At 40.9% G+C, this 20,695-nt stretch overlaps 1 protein-coding gene across 1 annotated transcript; it reads right to left on the bottom strand.

Moving 5' to 3' along the window:
* Positions 1 to 5,059: 5,059 nt before the first annotated feature.
* Positions 5,060 to 12,332, bottom strand: APOH (apolipoprotein H (beta-2-glycoprotein I)). Its single transcript, XM_010002703.1, has 8 exons — positions 12,269 to 12,332; positions 10,990 to 11,166; positions 10,292 to 10,388; positions 8,535 to 8,611; positions 7,766 to 7,954; positions 6,680 to 6,859; positions 6,002 to 6,199; positions 5,060 to 5,130 (listed from the first exon to the last, which is right to left on the bottom strand). The coding sequence occupies exons 1-8, from the start codon at positions 12,330 to 12,332 to the stop codon at positions 5,060 to 5,062; spliced, it is 1,053 nt and encodes a 350-aa protein (XP_010001005.1).
* Positions 12,333 to 20,695: the final 8,363 nt, after the last annotated feature.

Here is a 20,695-nt window from a genome sequence, read left to right as displayed (position 1 = left end):
GTGCCCGGAGGTGTCCCCGTCACACTGCGGGTGCTGTGCGTGCAGAATCGCAGGGTTGTCATCGGTGGAAAGGCCTTCCGAGACTACCGAGTGCAGCCGTCAGCACAAGCCCCACAGCCTCGGTCACCAGAGCACGCCCTGAAGGACCAAACTTACATGATTTTTTAATATTTCCAGGGGTGGTGAAGACACCACTTCCCCGGGCAGCTGTTCGGGTGCCTGGCCAGTCTTTCAGTGTAGAAATTCTTCCTAATATCTAATCTAAACCTCCCCTGCCACAGCTTCAGGCCGTTTTCTCTGGTCCTGTCATTATTCACCTGGGCGAAGAGGCCAATCCCGCCTCCCTGCAACCTCTTTTCAGGTACTTGTAGCCTGCAATGAGGTCTGGGGCTCCTTTTCCTCAGGCCACACAACCCCAGGTCCCCCAGCTCTCCAGCCACTCCTCCCCCAAAACGTTTTGTGACCAAAACACAGAACCTGGCACTTGGCCTTACTGAATCTCACACAAGCAGCCTTGGCCCATCGATCCAGCCTGTCCTGGGCCCTCTGCAGAGCCTTCTGACCCTCCAACAGATCAACACTCACCCCATCTGGTGTTTGCAAACTGATGCCGCACACGATCCCTTCATCCACATCATTGGTAAAGATATTGAACAAAACTGGCCCCAAAACCAAGCCCTGAGAGACACCACTAGTGACACTGCCACAACTCTCCTGGCCTGGCCGTCCAGCGGGGCCCACTGCACCAGGCTCTGCAATCAGCACTACACCCAGCACTCTTCCTGCAAAAATGCATATACATAGATAAACATTTATTTGTACACATTAAAAACCTTATGAGGACCTAGAGAAGTAGGAGATGTCATAAATGTCATGAGGTGGGCTCAGACCCTCATTGTGTTGGGGACAGACTCAGTGCTTCAGCACCACAGGGGAGTCTGTGCTAGAAAAGTCAGGGTGCAGAAGCTGCAGGAGGTGTCTCTGGGTTGTTTGAGGTGTGTTTTCTTTGCTTTAATTGCTGCTACTTTGATATTGGATGTATCTGTTTTTATATTTTGGCTATGATCAATATGTGGGGAAAAAAAAAGGCTTCCACTGAGCTTAGTGGAAAATACTTGTCACTAAGAAATTAAAGGTCAATAAATCAGAAGGAGGTTTTGAGTCTGAGCAATGTTTTTGTGTCTCCATAATTGGAGTGAGACACATGAGCAGATAAAATGAGACTGAAATTGCAGGTGCAGGCTGAGTAACTGCAGAGCCAATTTTAGCCAGTTTCTGAGCATTCTGAGTATATTCTAAGTAAGATTTGTTTAAGTGTAGCCTTGTAAATAATAGCATGATTTTGACTTCACTTTAAAACATATCATTGACTCAGTATTGCTCATGTTTCATGGGTTGTTGATGTCCTGTCCCAAGGACAGAAAACAGGAGGGAATGTTGTGGAATATAACAATTTAAAAGTGCATGCCTGACATTTCTACACAAAAGACAGAGGTTACACTTGTTTTGTAGCCATGTCAAGAAAACTGTTGTTTAATCTAAAAGAATTAGTGAAATCTCCCAGTCCTTTCATCCCTTCAGCCTCTTCCTGAGTCAGTGAAATAATTGCAGGTATGTTTGATCCCAAATAAAACGTCTGATCCCCTTGATACAGTTAATCATTTGTCTTTCCCCAAGATCTGTCATTGCCCTTGGTGTGTGTGTATCATCTGAAGGGCTTCTATCTCAAATGAGGAAACTCTTCAACTCTTCTAAGCTTGATACACATGCACATGTACATAAAATAAGAATTTCTTACATATATGGTAGAAAATTGGCTGTTTTCTTTGGTTTCTCAGCTGATCTTCAGCATAAATGATTCTACATTAGGGCTCATTTGCTGATAGCTGTGACAGTTACACTGGTTTGCACGAAGCTTCTTAAAGCAACATTTGCACAGAAGCAGTGCAAAAATCACTGATGGAGAGAATCTCACGAGTAGATTACAATTATTACCTATTATCTCTAAATTCCAAACTTTACAGAATTGCAATTTAATATCTTTTTTAAGATATTACTACTTATAATCTGTTTTTAAAGAGTGGCAGATTCTCACAACACAGTAAGACTTGGGGGTGGCTGACTTGCTCAAAGACCTGAACATGCCAAACTTCCCACTTCTGAGTCACCACTTCAGTTACCCAGATCTGTTGTGGGAATTCAATAATCATTATGAAAGCAATTTGTCCAAGTCAGTCCAAATCACAGGAGACAGACAACAGTTTTGTTAGCTGGGAGAATATGGAGGGCTGAAAGGACTTAATGTGACTCTTTCCAGGCAGGTTTTCCAAGGGCAGCACATCAGCATGTTGGCCTGGTGGAGTCTGCATTTCTGCCCAGCTTTGTGAATCTGCTTTTTGACAGCTGAAAAGGGTTGGAATTTCTAAGCCAACTTTTTTGTGTGTTGCTCATTGATTCCTATCTCCACCTTGCCTTCTAATTTGGATATTTCTTTGTCATGCTCATCACAAAACACTTTATACAATCGCATTTGATGTTGTATCAGGCAGAGCAGAATTCCAATGAAATTGGAACCAGTGCTCTGGGACAAATTTCCTGAGAGAAGAGAGCTGGTTTCTGTGATGCAGAGCAGGGTGGCTCAAGATGTTGAAGCCCACCTACATTGATTTGAAAATTGTGTAACTTCTGTCCAAAAAGAAAGAAAAACTAAAGATTCAAGGAATGACCAAGGTCATATCTCCAGCCAGAGCTGCAGCCTGGACAGCGAGTACTGATGTGCACTGACCCTCTGGGGGAAATCCCTGTAGATAGACCCTTGTAGAACACATAGACATCCCAACCAGAACACAGAACAAATTCCCAATTATTGTAAAAAAATATTAAAAATAATCATTTAAGTAAAACTTTTTTTTTAATCTCTCTTCACCATGTTCCCTGATCTCTGTAACTGTCTCAGCAGGTTGCTACAAGTAACACGAGTGCAGCTTCAGGCATCTTTCAAGCATCTTTTTTTAAAAAGGCAGTTTTCACTCCCTTGTTGCAGCCTCTGGAACACCTCTAGTTGCAATATATTATTTTTCAGACCTTCTAAGCAAACCTTTCATGTCTCAAAAGCTGTGATTCACAAACACCTCACTACTTCAAAGACTTAGCAGGTCACAGATTTTTTTTTTTCTCCCTCTTCTTGCTTCAGGGCACTAGATAATAAATTCAGTGTATGATCATTGGCTCCTAAGAGTGATTCCTTGAATTATTCAAATGCTGCATATCCAGCTAGGAAGCAGGGCCAGCTGACATGATCTGTTGGTGTCCTGCTGCACAGGGAATGGAACTGGGAACATTTGCTTAGAAAAATTGGAATGCTCCTGGAGCAACTGTTCTTGTGCAAAATACAAATAATTTCAGGGAAAAGCAGCATTTCTGTGGCAGTGAATGCTAACTTCACTCATGTCAAGTTCACAGTGTTTTGCTGTGAAACACAAGTTAATATTAAACTGTGTATGGTGTTTCAGCTACCGTCCGGAACATCCCGATCCCAGAGATGGATCCACACAACATTTAGACTAGATTTCCTAACAGATAGGTTCCTGCCAGCTGATCTCTGGATGGATTAGAAGTGTAGTTATGGATATCTTGGCCTGTATGTCAACCATCATTTAAGGATCTCTCTTAAACATGCCTAGGAACCAAAACAGTGCACATTGTACAAACAAAATCCCCCGTCAGCTGCTGGCATGACTTTGTCAATCTCTTCATTAGAGACATAAATTCCTGATGAGCACAAAGTATTAAATACTTAATAATAGCTGTCTCAATCTCTCCTTAGCAATAGGAAGTATAAGAACAAATTATATCAGTCATACTATTAAAATATTCATGTGCAGCCTTCAAAAAATAAAAAAGATAGTGAGAGTATGTTCATAGCTTCTTAATGGCAGCTGCAGCATCTTATAAGTGGTTTGATCTTAATGTTAAAAGGTCCTTTAAAGAAGTTCTACAGTAGTTTGCTTACTGTGTAGTTTACCTCTGCTTTTAATCTCAGAGGAGGCTTTTATACTTCAGAAGGATCCACATATGACTTATGACAATTTATTATAAGTGTACAACAAATATTTCTCTATCTCTTTCTAGTATGTTGAAATTCTAATTCTTTTTTTCTGGATGGAAATACAGACATAAGCACAAAACTTACCAGAGTGGATCATACCAGTGACTAATTGTATAGTAAATCAAAAGTACAGTTAACTTCAAAGCTATTTAATGACCAGAAATCATTACTATTGCTCCATGGTGCACAATTCTCTTTCTAAAAAGGAACCAGTTACATTGTGTAATATTGAACAAGTGGTAAAAATTAACAGTGTTTAAAACAACAGATTCAGGTGAAGCTAGAATCTCAAGAACATAGTCTTCCTAACTTTAGCATGTTTCCTTTTTTTAAGTGTAAAAGAGGCTTTTATCTGATAGTATTGATATTTAATAGTGTGGATGGATACTTGGTTTCTAATGGATTTGTGAATCTCAGTCTTTTGACTTATGTGAATTCTGGAGAACCCGAGGCTGATGACCATCTGCCCAGCTATAATTAAAGGTCCACTCCCTATCACAGGGGAGCAGTAATGGAACCAAAACCCAGGTCATTACTAATAATGAAGGCCCTTCTCTGTAAACCAGTTAAGAGCTAAAGGATGGGATTGATGATTAGGTAATATTAAATAAAACCACACTATTGGCAGAGAATCACTTTATTGGGAAGGGACTGCTATTGAGAAAGTCATTTACAGTTGCATGAATGTTGGAAATGCAGGAAGAGAAGCAGTATTGTGGGGATTTTGAAGAAGGCAGAGAAAAGGGGATGGAAGTTAATGGCTGAAATAATGTGCCATAGCTTGTGAAAGAAGCTGGTAGAGATGGTGGTAGGGAAAACAGCAGAGACCCAATTCCCAGAGAGTCCAGAGTTGACCTGGAAATTTACACTGTCAGGACCTCAGTTTTCCTCTCTGGTATGGAACATTTGTCTCCATAAGGCAGAAATTTAGTGCTGTATTGCTGCTCTGATTCACTCTTCAACTTCACATGGTTTCATGTCTGATGGGTCCTTCTTCACAAGAGATGAAAAAAAGCCACGTTCTGTTGAAAGCAAATAGTTAATATCTCGAGGTTAAATTCTTGAAATGTATGAGAGCTGAAACCAGCAGGCTCCCTGCACCCTGCTCAGTCAGCAATCCCTCTCTGCAGCAGAGTAAAACCCCTAGAAGAAACACACTGTTTGTTTCTCTTTTAATGAGAGCTAAGCTACATCCATCAGAACCCAAGGCAAATGTGAGGAAAGATGTTTTCCTCATGCAGAGGCTGTGGTTCTTTCCTTCTCTTGCAAACAAAAATAAAACTTACAAGGAGTATTCTATGCATGAAATATTGATAAAACAAATGCAAAGCATTTCCTCTGGCTAAAAAGCTTCACTATTTGGGCTGTTTATTTATTCTAAAAACCTGTGTGCCTGTGAACCAGTTCCTGCAGCATCAGCTCCTCACTACAGCTGTCAGCTGCTTTTTAATACTCTTGGTCTGAGGGCAGAACCAGCGTGTTGCCCATCAGTAAAATGGGGGAATAACTCACTAGAACAGGAGTGAGTATGTGAGGTTCTCAAGGCTGCAGCAGTGTTCAACCCCTTTACACCTGGTGAGGACATCAAGCCAAGGATTCATGAAATCCTGGAATGCTTCATGTATGGCCTTTTGTTTGGGCTAGACCACCTCTAAATGACACCTTTTAAGAGAACATGAATTAAAGCAGGGCTCTGATGTGTCCAAAAGAAAAGTCTGCCTGTGCATTCTCTCCTCTCAGGCCATTTCTTCCTAAACACCCAGGAACTTTATTACAAGGCAGATGAATTAGTCAGTCAAAAAGGGCTCAAAGATTAATTACAACATTTTCCCCACACTAAAGTATTTGTTATTCCACCAACAGAAGCTGTTTTGTGGTTAGCATGGCTTGTACCTTTGAAACAGGCAGGGAGGGTAAGGTTGCCATCCACACATGGAACATCCACAGTATAGGCACAGGTTTTTTCTTTATTCTTGCAGAAGAAGGATACAGTTTCACCATGCTGAATGCCATCCTTAAGGTCATTTTGAACTCTTTTCTTCTCACCATTATATAATACTACAGCTTTCTTAACTGGTATTTTGCATGGACCTGCAAAACAATCCAGCTATAGGCAGCACATCAGGATAATTAGAGCTCTCTCTTGAAATGTAGGTAGATTAGATCCCACCAGAAATCTGTACAGGTGACATTTGGGAATGAAAAATAATGTGTCCTATATTGCACTGGTACTACAATGCTGAAGAAATTCAGACCCCCAAGAATAAGATCAAAAGTTTCCAGTGAAAATCCAGCCTCAGTAAAATTTTAATTATATTAAACAGGAAGGGGAGAGGAAATACTCAAACAAAATAAATTGTGTGGGTGATTACTGGAGTCAATTGAGATACATCACATCCTACAGTGTTCAATATTGGGAGTGGTTTTAGATTTTATTGGCCTTGAAATTATTATTTTGCTGTTCTTTCGAGGCCAGCTCTGGCTCAGCTCTTGCTCAGTGGCAATCAGAGGGGTGGCCTTCTAAGAAAAGTAAACTGGCTAGGTGGTTTCTAGCAGACAGTGTGTGCATACCTCTGCAGGTGGGCTTTGTGGACCAGTTCCCAGTCTTCTCACATCGGGAGTGCTTGGGCCCCTCCAGCACGTAGCTGGGCTGGCAGCCGAAGCTGACGCTTTCGTTGTAGTGGTAGGTTCGACGAGCAACTAACTCCAGGAAGCCATTTTCTATTCCTGATGGGGTGGGGCACGTGACAACTGCAGCACCCAAATGAAAACAAGGCTTTAGCAATGTGGCATTTCTAAAAGACAGGCTTTGTACTTGCAAAAATACATAAAACTTTTGTGGCCGTGCATTTTAGCCTCTTGCACAGGAAAACATAGACAGAAGAAATATTGCTTATAGATAAAGAAATGTTACTTGTTCTAAATACACTTTTGTTGCAATCCAAAAACTCCTTAAATGTGGCATAACCTCCCTGGAACTGGTGAAGTTCTTAGGACTAAGGGTAAGGTTGTCTATTTCTTAGATCAATCCTAGCACTTAGCAGAATTAAAAGTTCAATGTGCCCTGGAGGCCAAGCTCTGGTTCCCCAGTACATTGACCAGGTTTTGTTTATACAACCTTTATAACTGCAGCAAATATTTTGTCAATCCCATGTTGTGTACAATCTTGTGAGCAATCACCTTGCATTCATGAGTCTAACTTTCAAAATAGCTCTCCTACATGCTTGCAAGAACAACTGTAAAGAGAAAATACTAACATTCATAGAATCATAGAGTCTTGGGTTGGAAGGGACCTCTAAAGGTCACCTAGTCTGACCCCCCTACAATAAGCAGGGACATCTCACACTAGAACAGGTTGCTCAGAGCCCCGTCAAGCCTGACCTTGAATGTCTCCAGGGATGGAGCCTCCACCACCTCTCTAGGCAACCTGTTCCATTGATCCACCACCCTCATATGAAAGAACTTTTTCCTAATGTCCAACCTAAATCTACCCTTTCTAACTTAAAACCATTACCCCTTGTCCTGTTGTTACACAGCCTTGTGAACAGCTCTTCCCCAGCCTTCTCACAGGCTCCTCTCAGGTACTGGAAGCTGTTCCTGTGGTGTTATTTGTGCAAATCTAGGGAGGATTTTTAGGCATTGGTACAAGTCACATACCCTTGCACTCAGGAATGCTGCTCCAGCTCCCGTTGGCCATGCAGGTGGCTGTCTCATTCCCAATGAGTGCCAGGGGAGGTACACATTCAAAAGTGATTGTGTCCAGGAAATGAGAAATGTTTCCAGGTTTGGAGAGGCGATAAGAAAGGGTTCCAAACTCAGGAAGTGAGGGAGGTGCACAAGTCACCGCTGGAAAAGCACAGCATTCATAGCAATTAAAGCTTGAAGATCAAATTATTACTAGAATAACAAGAGCAACATGCTTATAATTAAATTAACCCTCACTGCCCTTCACAGGAGCATGGCTAACACAACAAAAAGTACAGATTAAAAGCCTCAGGAGCCTTAGAGTTGATAAGTCATGATTTTTGCTATATTTTTACAACAATATTATGCAGTGAATTCCTCTTTCAGTGAAGTATTTGGGACAGACTTTAACAAAACCCCATGTTACAGTTGAAAAGGCACAACAATATTCTTTTATATGCAGGGAGAATGAATTTGAGTGGCTGAGCATCTTACCTTCAGCTGTAAGTAGCATCCCTGATCCTGGCCTTTGGGACAGAACTTTAAACTGTATTTCTCTAAAACCAGAAACCACATCTCTAAAACCAAACATACAAGGTTCTTCTTGATTTTTCCTGACCATTGTTTTCATGGCACTACAGCAGGTCTCTGGCTAAGAGTATATGCTATTCTGAGCAATGCCAAGCAATCTTTCTGTAATAAGAATAAGGGCAGAGTTGCTCTTAAGTGTTTAACCACCTACGTTGACACTGTGGAAAAATTCCACTCCACTTTCCATCTGCCATGCATTGGCTCGTTCTTGTCCCAACGAGGGTGTAACTGAAAAGAAAAAGACCTGATTATCCAAAATCTTAATGAACAAGGAAAAGAATCAAGTTGTTCTTTGCAAGAAAAATTACCATTTCTCATAAACACACTTAGGAGGCCAGTTCTGAAATCTTTCTCTGATCCTATCACTTACTGACCTCAAAGAAAGTTCAGATTCAACTATAAAAAACTGTTAGTATTCAAGTATTCCAAGTATCCAGATGAAAGTCTTGGTACAAAAAGATGTTTTGCCTTTTCTAACTATAGATTATCCCTTATACCTTAATTTCTAAAATTAATTAATACTGTGGATAAATGTAAATGATGAGCATGGGTGTGTGGTTGCTAACATAAATGTTATGTTTTCTTGGGAGGATTTCCTAGCTAGTTATGGCAATTGAGATCAAACTGTTGCAAAGAACTCAGCACTCTCAAGAACTGAAGCCTCTGAGGCCCATTGTTCTATTTTAATGCCAGACAGACCAATTTTATTTCCATATGCACTCTAGATGCTGCTCTCTCATCCTCTGCACTTACATTGTTAGCATTTATTCTGAGTTTTAAAGAGATGTTTGTCATGTATCTATCATTTCAATATCACACAGCTGAAACTCAGTAAATTATAATTAGCAAAATTAAATCAAGTCTCCTTGCTACATTTGGTGGTGTAGCTCAATTATTTATTCCTTCCCTTGCTCTGTTAGAAGGAGGTAGCTGAGGCTGTTGCCACTCTTAAGGGAAATTTAGGCTATGTCTAACCTATGACTTTCCCAGGTAAGCACTGTTTATTAACTACCCAAGTAAAATGAACTGTATGTTACTGTCAAGTGTTTCTCTGTATTTAACACAACTTTTTTTAAAAAATCTATCCTTATTTCTAAAACTAGCAAGTAGCCTTGAGTAAAAGTGTATTTGCTCCAGGGGCCAAATGAGGATTAATGTTGTGTTTTCATTTACTGAGCTCAAAAAGGCACAGAAACAAAATGTTCAATCTCCAGAGCTTAACAGCATAACAACTTAGATGGAGATTATTAGAAGGAGGTAGCTGAGGCTGTTGCCACTCTTCAGGGAAATTTAGCCTATGTCTAACCTATGACCTTCCCAGGTAAGCACTGTTTATTAACTAATTACCCAAGTAAAATGAACTGTATTTTACTGTCAAATGTTTCTCTGTATTTACCACAACTTTTTTTTTTTAATCTATCCTTATTTCTAAAACTAGCAAGTAGCCTTGAGTAAAAGTGTATTTGCTCCAGGGGCCAAATGAGGATTAATATTGTGTTTTCATTTACTGAGCTCAGAAGAGCACAGAAACAAAATGTTATGCTGTTAGGCTCTGGAGACTGAACAACTTAGATGGAGATTATCTTCTCTGTGCTGTAGGATTTCATCTCCCAATGGAGTAAGAGGATTTAAAAAGCAGGAGAAAGTAGTCTAGAATAAATCTTTACATAAGATCTCTGCTATTTTGATGTAAGACCTTGCTTTGGAGTAGCAAAGCTCCAGGATGTTATAGCCAAGACTAAACAGGAGAATCACCAGACATGGGTTGGTTTTTTTTTAGTTTCTGAAATGGAGGTGGGCTGTTCTGTGCAGCTAAGTTCCTTGGTTAGCAATACTGCACCAGGTGGTGGTGGGATGTAATACTGTGATTTAGGTTATATGCTTAAATAAGAGAAAGGGAAAGCTTACCCTGGATCACATGAAAAGCTTAAAGAACTCTGATAGTGGTGGTCTATAGAATCAATTTTTCCATTCTTCAAGGGTCCAGGATTGGGACATCTCTGTGCTGTTAATTAAAGATTAAGAAAAAATACTATTAGTTCATGAGATGTGAAGCTTGGATAATGGCAATGAGTTGATCATAAAGGGGTCCTGGTGTCTTTCACATTTCTCCACTTGTACTACATCTCCTAAGTATTCTCTATTTACATATAAATGTAGCATTTTCTAAATTTTTTAATTAATTTTTAAACTTTGATTGTCTGAGGAAAACTACATCTAAGCAAGGAGATGATAAACAGGAACAATGAGGGGTACAACACATGCAGGTGTTATCACCCAGTGTATCTGGTTAGAGTACAAGCCCTGTTGGGCTGAGCCAGATTAAGGTTCACCTTGTCCAGATCCAAGCTCCATCACCATCCCAGAGCAGAGGCTTAAGGGAAAGGATGGAACATGCACAGGAAGACCCTTCCCCTATTACTTGCCCCTCTTCTACCCCACCCTTAGTTGTCTTCCAACGGGTAGTGAAAGAACAATTAGAAAACAGAAGCCTATAGGGTTAAATATACCAGGTTAATCACCTGGGCTAGCAATACCCTTTTCAGATGAGCTGTGGCAGCAAGATGGTGTAAAATCTAGAAGAGGGTTTGTTTTGTTTCACTTACGTAGGCACAGCAGGGTGTTGAGAGGCCACTTGCCGGTGGGCAGGCAGGTGTATTTCCTCTGGCCGTTGTTGGGGACAAAGCCAGGCCTGCAGGTGTATTCCACTGACTCCCCCACCTCGTACACGCTCTTGTCCACATTCACGGTGGCAAAGAGCACTTCTGGGGGCCTGGGACAGACTGGAGGGGAGGAGACACCATGCAAGAAATTGGGCAGAAAATCTAAATTTTTTTTATTTCTTAACTGGAGGCACAAGTTTGTTGGTGAGACAACATTTCTGCACTGAGCTGCCCTGCCCTTCTGCAGCCAGTCTGCAGGTGCAGAGCTCACTGGGGCTGCTGGAAGTGAGAGCCTCTTCTCCTCAGCAGCTCCATCTGGGGCCACACGTTTGGGTTTTTTTAGTAGCATTTACTTTAGCTTCAAAGTGCATTTATGAGGGTATTCTGTAAAGTGAGACAGTTATCATGAATTATCTTGGACAAAAGAGGTTGAGAGGGACTTAGAAGCAAACTAATGAATTTCCTTTTTAATTGAAATTAGTTTGGTGGGTTCAGCCTGAAATGAGAGTATTTATTTTTTTTTTAATTTACTTTTATTTGGTTTCCCCAATGTTTCTGTTCAGTGGGGCAAACACTCTTGTTACATTACGCAGTTCTGATTCCAAAGTGGCTTTAACATGTTGAGAGTGTGAAAAGTCTTTACCCAGAGGGTGAGAACAGGAGGGGAGCAGTGAGGGAGAGGGGAGGGTGCAGACTGTGCTCCTGCAAAGGACCTGGAGAGAGGCTCCTGCTGAGACTGTGAGGACACAGCAGAGAGGCACAAAGCTTGTGCTGTGGAAATGCAGAGGAAATGGAAAAGCACAGAGCTCGTGAGCCAGTGCCCAGAGCCTTTGGCATGGGGCACAGGGGGAGAAAAGCGAGGCTTCTGCAGCCAAGGGGGAATGCTGGTGAGCAGGGAGCTGGGCAGGGGGACAGAGAAAGGTGAACTCCTGGCTTGCACAGTGCCCCAGAATACAGGCAACCTGGTCTCCACAATTTCTGTCAATATTTCTCCTGTTTTCTTCCATTTTATACTTTCACATACAGCAATTCACCTCTGTGGGAAGGGACAGAGGAAGGAATGCAGGGGGGAAAAGGGAGGAAATAGCTTTCGGAGAAAATTCTCCTCCAAAGCATTTGACTGGAATTGTTTGAAGGCTTTAAACTCCTGTTGCTCTCTCCAGCTTCCCTCATTCACACCTCAAAACAGGATTGGCTGTTAGAAAGTGAAAGGCTGTCTTACCTTTTCCTGCAAGAGCACAGTGGCTCAGAGCAACCAGGCACACGACCAGTGCCCAGGAGGACATTCTGCCAGTCCACAAGCCCGAATGACCCTTGGTCCAGTGTTTCTTCTCTTAAAAATGAAAGCATCCACAAAAGAATGGTTACATATTAACTCTTTGTATTTATTCCCGTCCTAGTAAACAGAATATAAAAGATTCCTTGTGTTGCTTGGAATAAAGGATGAAACAACCATCACATGTTGCATTGGTACATAATGCAGGAATTCAAACAGCCATTTCTGCTGAAAACATTTCCTCTCTGGCTGCTTCTGCAGAGCATCTCCTGTTGGGACCAGTGTTTGTGAAAATGTGGTATTATCTTCTCAGCATCTTTAGAGGATGAGGATGTTTGGAACAGGATAATGGATCAAAGAATAGAACTGTCATGAAGAAGCTTTTGCTTCTCACTCGAGCGTGTAGGCTTCTATGTACTAAAGAGTCCTGAGATTTATACCAAAATCTTTTTAAGGTGAAGTGATTAGTGTTGGAGGGGCAGTGGGATTGCCAGACATCTCCAGTGATGATACCAGCTTCATGCTAGTTTACACAAGACTCTGATCTGGCCTGAAATTCAGGCTTCAGAGGCCTATTTGATCAGATTCATGTCTTCTATAAGCATGTTTCAATTAGCAGAGAACTGAAAGCAGCAGAGACAAGGCTCACAAAGCCAGCACTGCAGGAGGAGTGGAATAATGAAACTGGGCTGTGTTTGTTTGTGACAACAGGGCCAAGCTGATCTCATATTTTTGAGTAGTATAAAACCTTCTTTTGGTGCTGTGACTTGGGGTCATCAAAGGAAAACTCCACAGGTATTGGTTGAGGTTCTGATCACTGCACTTCTCATTTAGCAGATTTTAACTGCAGGAGCATCTGAAGTGCAACCAAAATAACATTTGTATAAGCATTATTCCACAGTTTGGTGTTTCTAATCTAAGTATCCTCCTTCCCTGCTGACTCACAGCCTGTGAGGGGGAGTGAGGGACATTGAAGCTCTAATGAGAACCTAGGTTATGTCAAACTCTTACTGCTGTGATCTTAAATACTTTGTTTATTTTTGTTTCACAAAGTTTCTCTGTTTGCATTTAGAACATACATTTTAGCCACAACATTAAACAACTGGGAACATGTTATGCTTCTCAGAAAGAAAGTGCTGTCAGCGTCCTGCTCAAAATGTTTACCAAAGACACAGAGCCAAAGGGCAAAGTACCACTGCTAAATCAACAGAGAAAAATGGACTTCATTTTCTGTATTTGCATCTGATTATTTTTCTGTTTGTCACAACCTGCTTCTTCCTCTTCTTTTTCTGTCCAAAACATCACAAGTGTCTTTCCCTGCCACACTGTAATGCTGACATGAGCTTGTTTTGTCTCTGTTTTAAATCCTACCTTAGATCTGCCTGCTGTTTTGATTACATTCTCTTCTGTGTTTAAAATAGCCCAAAAATGGATGGGCAGAATTTTATCCATTTCATCGCTGAGCACATGAGCATTTCTCACTCTGCTCAGCAGATGGCAGAAGGTGCTCTCCCATTTCCCCGACAGCATCTGGAACTGAAAAGTTTTCTATAGTACTTCAAGAAGAGGAAAAAAAAAAGTAATAGTTATGTGCACACTTCTCGCACACTAAATCTAAGGGAAAAGTGCTTTGCTGCTTTAAAAATTAAAAGTAATACTGAATAATTGCATGTGAAACTGAAAGGGGAATGAATATTTAAGGACGCATTTGACACAACTGGATAATAACTGCCAATATTGTGATTTAATAAAAACAAAACAAAACTTTCTCTTCAATAAGAAATATTAGAATATATGTTATAAATAACTATGTCTTTTCCAGTAACTGGAGAAGACATGATTTTTATTGTATGGATTCACCTTGGCAGAGCATGAGCAAACTAACCTAGTTCTTTCTGTCTTTGGTTGTATATATCATCAAATATCAAATCCAACTCGCTCCTTTAGCACATTTGCTGTTTATTATTATAGCTCCTGTCGACCCCATCATGAAGGAGAACTTTGTTCCTTTAGTGACCGCATAAATACAGAGCAGCCTGGTGATTTCCACAACAAGTAGTATTATATTCTAAGGGGAGGGAGGGGGGAAGGCAGCTGGAGGCAAACAAAGTAGTGCAAGAAAGCCCTAAGATTATATTGGTTAGCAGGGAAAGTGGAGTATCAGAATCCCAGCAGTCTGATTGTTCCCTGGTGTTGTGCTGGCATGACCTCAAAGGAGAACACACGGAGGAATGTGACCAAACTGGCTTTGCAGAAGCAAAGTTGCCCAGAAAAATACAGGAAGGCAGCACAGCAGATACCAAGAGGGCATGTTTGAAAAGAGCAATTAAATGGTGGAGCCCAGCATCACTGGCTGCTCAGTGGTTTTGGTAAGGAATAAGAGAGAGGAAGAGGATAAGGCCTTAAAAGTGAAAGTAAAAGTGTATAATGGAGGAGAAGGAGGAAAGAATAGTAGAGGGATTCTAAAATCAAGAAGAGGATGAAAACCAGTCTATGCAGCAGCATCCTTCATTGACACCAGAGGTCAGCTGGAGCTGTCATGACAATAAGAAAAGGCATTGTAACACACAAGATAATAAGAAGGTAGACAAAGCCTTTCAGACAGGAACTGGTCTCTCCTACAGCTGTTATGCAGAAAGTTTGCAAGAACTAGATAGACTGAAGGTCAGTGTGAGGTAGCAGCTCCCCAGCTAATGAGCCAGACCTTATATCCTTCCTTTAATCTATCTGCTTCTCCAGTTGATGCTGTAATTTTCCAGATATTGTAGGATATGTCACACCTCTGATCTTGCCACAGACTTCCTGGCAGTCTGTCCTTCCACACGAGGGGTCTTGGGGCTGCATTGCCACCGCTGGCAAGATTTTGAGAGTTTTCAATCAGAAAATGCATGACAAAGCCCAGTCAGTTCAAAATGCAGATGTTTCTCAAATCAACAGGAACAGATCTAACTAGGGACACTGAAACAGAACCTAGAGACCTGATTGCAGGCTGTACTTGGACCTACAGTCTTACCCTTTTCCTGCAGGGATCAGATACTCAGGTTCCACCTTCCTTCATGCTGTTCACTTTCTTCCTCATGCCAGGCAGTGGGTGTTGGTGTGTTCACCCATTCCCTGCTGGGAGCAGGGAGAGGTGATGGCCAGGTGGCTGGTGGAGGTGTCTGTTCCTCTGCAGGAGCAGGTGTGAAGTCACAGGTCCAATCATTGCCCATCGTGCTGCCGAGATAGTTCTATTAGTATTTGTTCACAGTTCATTTAGGCACTGCACAAACATTTTTATCACCTCTACTCAATACATCCAATATTGAAGTGAGTGCTCCATTGTGCTGAAGAGACAGGAAATAAAAAATGAGAAGGTAAACTGAGTTGGTTTTAGCCTTCAGGAAAAATAGCTGCATTCAGCTCTGCACAAATTGAAATTATTCCTGCTTCCTAAGTATTAGGTGCATTTCATTTCATGTTTAATGTAGAAATGTAGAGACAATTTAGATGTACACATTCATTATTAGCAAAATACTCAGCCAGCCAGAAGCCAAGATCCATTTGCAGTGGATTCTCTTCCAGTGAAGGGTTGTATTTAATATATTTGGAGATGCTGGAAGCAAACACAGTAACTGTTACTGACCTAAAAAAATGGCTCAGTGACATAAAAAGTAAGAAGTGTACATATAACTCTTAAAAGATTATTTTCACTTTGTAGTATATCTTAGGGATAAAATGTAGTTGTAGCTACCACTGCTGTTTCACAATGGTTTTCCTGAAGTTACTGAAATAATTATAATTTTAGTCCTAAACCTTAAATCACTTTAAGCATCCACCAGTTTCCTGGAAGTGAAGTATTAAAATAGCCAAGCCTGGATCAATCTGAGATGCCAGAGGGCTGGAACTAACACATTTCCCAGTGATAGCAGGGCTGTATTCTCTCTCAGAGACATGAAGGTGTTCTAGCTTGCACATACATCAAATTCACAGTGTACAAAACCAGAGAGTGTTTTAAAGCTACTTCCTCCCCTCCGCCTTCTCATTTCCTGCACAGAATCTCTCTCACAGTTCTGCTGTGACCCAAATGTTGTGAAACACTCTGTTCCTCTGACAAATTAATCAAATTGCTGTCTAAAAAAATCCTGCATTGAATTTCTTCATTGCAATGTTACATTATGAAGCCTTGGGGGCAAATTATTCTCTGAGAGTTTAAATCTGTGGTGAACAGATCTGCAAGGGACAGGAGGATGCTCTCCAAGCTAAAGCCAAGCTGCTTTCTTCTCTATCAAGCTTGAAACAAAGTTTACAAGATTTCTTTCATCATTATTCTTCCACTTTCTATTAAGCCAGATGCCACAGATTTCCAGGAGAGCAGCATCTGGACTTATATATGCATATATATGTATAAACATGTATGTATGTATGTATTGCTTCAGGTTGTCATCTTGTTTACAAGCTGGAGGGTTCAGACCTGGTCAGGATGTGATGCGAGCTCTCCAAGAGAGTGCAGTGCTGCAGAAATGCACTTTATGCTTTTAGTACATCAGAAATGTCATTAACATTTTATCACTTTGCTCCTCAGGATCACAATCCCTGCTGGTTTTCATCCTAGCATGACTCCATCCTTCCTGATAAAGAAAGACCAGACTTATTTACTGCCATTCTTTGGTTTTCCCAAATGGTGGATAAGGGGATCCATGTTCAAGAAGCCATTTGGCATGTTCATCCACATTAAAAACTTCATTGAAATGTTTTTGTGTTTCTAAAAGCAACCTCCAATCAATGTTCTGTGGCTGTGCCATCTGTTGGTATCACCTAATAAATCAACAGCTTCAACCTAGATGGGTCCTATGATCTCTATTAGCCCAGGGATTTTATCTGTTAAATTCCTTCTGGGCAGAAGTCCAGAGTGTTCCAGATGAGTAAATCTACCTTCACTGTCATTCAGGTCCTGTACAGTGTAATCAAAAAGTGGAGACTGATCTATCTCGTGTTCTAAACCAAAATCTTCACAAGCCAGGTGAACTCCTGGCACTTCATTTGGGGCTTTTTAATGGGATTTTTATCAGATTTTCATGTGATTGGAATCAATGTATATGCAATTAACAGAACTGCAAGATCAGGATTTTTTTTCCCAAATCTTTATTAATCAACATGAATGGTTGACTATAATTTTTCCTCATATTTTTAATATGGTATTCTTAGAAAATTTATTCCCAAAGTGGAATTGCTCACTTCCCTTTTGGCTGCCAAGTCAGAAGAAGCTAAAAATGCAGCCTCAGAACTGAAAATTTTACAAAATGTTAGATCAAGAGGGGACACCATTGACTTTTTCAAGCTGATTTTTGAGTGTTCTTCAATTTAAAAAAAAAAAAAGTGGGTGAGTTTTAGGGCTAATGGAATGGAAGATTGTGCTGTCTTGAGCTAGACGTTTTGCTAGGATGCTGTTGGAGGTTCCTCACCCACCTCTGCTGATGGGGCCTAAGGCTCCATGCTCATGATGTTGCATTATTCTGTCTGGATCCTGTTAACAGACTCTTCTTGTGCCACAAAATATGGTACTTTCAGAGTGTGGAGCCTTAGACTAGGATGAGATCAATAAACTAATGTGACTTTGTGACAGCCTCTCATCTCCAGCAACAGATCCAGGGTGAAGCCTATTTAGCAGGAAGCAGGTTTTGAAGGGCCCGGTATCAATAACTGGGATCAGACTTTCAGAAGAGCTCAAATTACATGTACACAACTGAATGAAGGCCATGCTGTGAAAAGTGCTCACTTTATTAAACTAAATTTTTGGTATATTGGATTCTTGGGACACCTTTTCTGGTGTCCAGAAGGTCACAATCTCCACATATGTATTATCTCCAAAAAACCTGATTCTAGTGCTGTAGTCTGCATCATCATCATCATCTTGCCAGGTTTTTATTGAAGTTTTGCATTTATTTTGTGTGAAAAGAACAGAAATAAGTAGCAGAGGTTGATTTTCCTTTAATCATTGCACATGGAGGCAGAGATGCTGCCAGCATTGTGGTAACAGAATGAAATAAAATTGCAGTTATTCCAACACTGCCAGAACTGGGACAAACTTAAGTTTTGAAAGGAGAAGATGTTCAGGTGTTTTGGAAAGAACAGGTCAGGAGCATTATACAAAGTGCATAATATTTATGACACAAGCTGAAAATGCACAGGAAGTGCATCTATGTTTGCTCACTTCACATTTTGTTTCTTTGTTTTGTTTTTTTATTATTATTTCTAAAAAAACCCCACAAATGCCCTTTTCCCCTTCATGTGACCTAATCACGTGGCCATTAATGGGTGTTTTTTTCCAGGGACATCAGAGTATAGTCAAGTTGAATAACATTAGTCCACTGTACAAGTTGGCTGAACAACTGTGCCAAACCTTCTTGAAGCATCTGCCTGCCTGGCTCTTATCTCACAGACATGTCAGAAGAGATCTGGGACCCAATCCATTGGCACTTGCTTATGGGATGCCCTGGGGTTTTTTTCATTAGCAGCATTAGAGGTGAGATATTTGATTTTTAAAATTAGATTTTCTGGAATAAAACTGTTTTAAAATGCAAATCATGTTGAAAGAGTATCTGTAGCATTTTATTTACATAAAAATGGCATTTTTTGGCTGTCAAGGTCACCAAGCCTCATGAAACTGAACTGGAGCAGGAGACTTAGTGCAACCTAAGGAGATGTTCCCCTGTTATGATATGTATTAGTTTGCTAATCTTTCCAGTCTTTAATCCACAATACTGGATTAAAAGACCAAAAATAGTCTCTGCTGTCGTTAAAGGACAGTTTCTGAGGTTTTCCTGGAAAATGGGAGTTCCAGTGGGGAGTTGGATGAATGGTAAATGCTGACAAACAGAATCCTCCCTCATAGTTATATCTCTGTGCCTGAGAGGTTTTCCACACTTCATTTTTCATTCAGTTGTCACTTTGGGTTTTTGAAAGGTTTTTTTGATATTAGTGTCGGCTTGTTTGGGGCCTCAGGGTTTTGTTTTCTTTTTGGTTCTTCTAAATGAAACAAATATTTCAAAGCTGTGTTTGTCCAGCCAAACTCTTGTCATTTTAGTTATTAGTGTTTCCATTAGTGTAAACACTTGTGTAGTGTGCAGAAGGACAGGGTATAATTGGAGATCATAGCATTGAAACTGGTGTTCTGCTGTCTCTGCATCAACATGTCGTAATATAATGTTGACACAGAAAAAGAAGTCAATATCCTTTTTATTCCAGGTGATATGATTGTGTTTTCCTCTCACAATTATTCTCTAAAATAAACCAAATGAACCATGAAAGTTACTACTTGTTGTATCTGTGATAAATGCTACTCATCTGTCAAACATAATAATTTGAAGTACAATATATATTTATACCTATTTCCACCTCTACCTTTGCCTGGCAAAATTCTTCTCAGCTTACTCTTGCAAAAGTACCATCCCTTTCAACAGAAGATTTGTGAAAATATGGTAAATAAAATATACAGCACCTTTCTGTTGACACTGAAATGGTGGGAAATGTCACTTTGACTTCGATGTCAGGGAGAGGCCACCATGTGGCCCAGCAGCTGGCACAGACTGCCCTGCTGGTTCAGGAGCCACCTGATGCCAAACCTGCTGATATTCCAAAACTGGTATTTTCCAGCAGTCAAGAAGTATAAACTGATTTACTCTTTGTGCCATTGTAGCACCAGAAAAACACACTGGAAGTTCCAGGTTTCCTTTGGGAAAAGGGTTCGGGACCAGGCAGTGGCTCTGCTCCTACCCTGGTTTTGAGGGACATATTCTACCCTTCCAGGGGTCACATCTAGACAACTCACAGAGTTCCTTTTACCTGCAAACTTAAGCCCTGCGCGTACAGCTTACACTTTAAATGCAAAAACACCAGAAAAAGTAGGGCTTTGAGAGGACCTTCTCACCAGCTGACAGTGATACCGTCAATATTTTGACTTTTGTTGAAGAAGAAATTGAAGGCCATGGGTGCTGGTGCAGGCAGGGCCCAACTGAGGAGTTTGTCTCTCACGCTGGCCACAGGTGGGCACCTTAAAAGTGAGAACAGGACAAGAAGATAAGACACTTCCTCCTAAGAACCCATCACTTTCTGAGTATTTTAAGTTCAAGGTATTTTCTGAGCCAGCTGTGTCTGTGTTCAGTGACATCCAACGTTTGTCCCTCCCAGGCTCTCCCACTTCCCTCAGCCCCTGGAAGTGTCCTGCACCAGCTCTGCTTCTTGAGCTTGGTTTTTTTAGGCAAGGAACTCCAGGGACCAATTGTCCCTTGCAAAAACCACCTACTTTGTTTCTTACAAACCTGGGTGCCATGCTTCTCTAAATAAATAATAGAGGCTCTGTTGTTTAGTCAGTACAAGAGAGGTTTGTTCTTT

This window comes from Chaetura pelagica, unplaced genomic scaffold (assembly GCF_000747805.2).
Source record: "Chaetura pelagica isolate M959 unplaced genomic scaffold, ChaPel_1.0 scaffold47, whole genome shotgun sequence".
In the NCBI taxonomy this organism is placed as follows: domain Eukaryota; kingdom Metazoa; phylum Chordata; class Aves; order Apodiformes; family Apodidae; genus Chaetura; species Chaetura pelagica.
Note: the sequence above shows the minus strand (reverse complement) of the source record. Positions and strands in the feature narration are given on the sequence as shown.

Coding starts and splice junctions, on each gene's coding strand:
- APOH (XM_010002703.1), bottom strand. CDS start 12,332: ATGTCCTCCTGGGCACTGGTCGTGTGCCTGGTTGCTCTGAGCCACTGT. Junction 10,389..10,989: donor CAACACCCTGCTGTGCCTAC/GTAAGTGAAACA, acceptor TTTAATTAACAG/CACAGAGATGTCCCAATCCT. Junction 5,131..6,001: donor CCTCCCTGCCTGTTTCAAAG/GTACAAGCCATG, acceptor TGCTTTCAACAG/AACGTGGCTTTTTTTCATCT.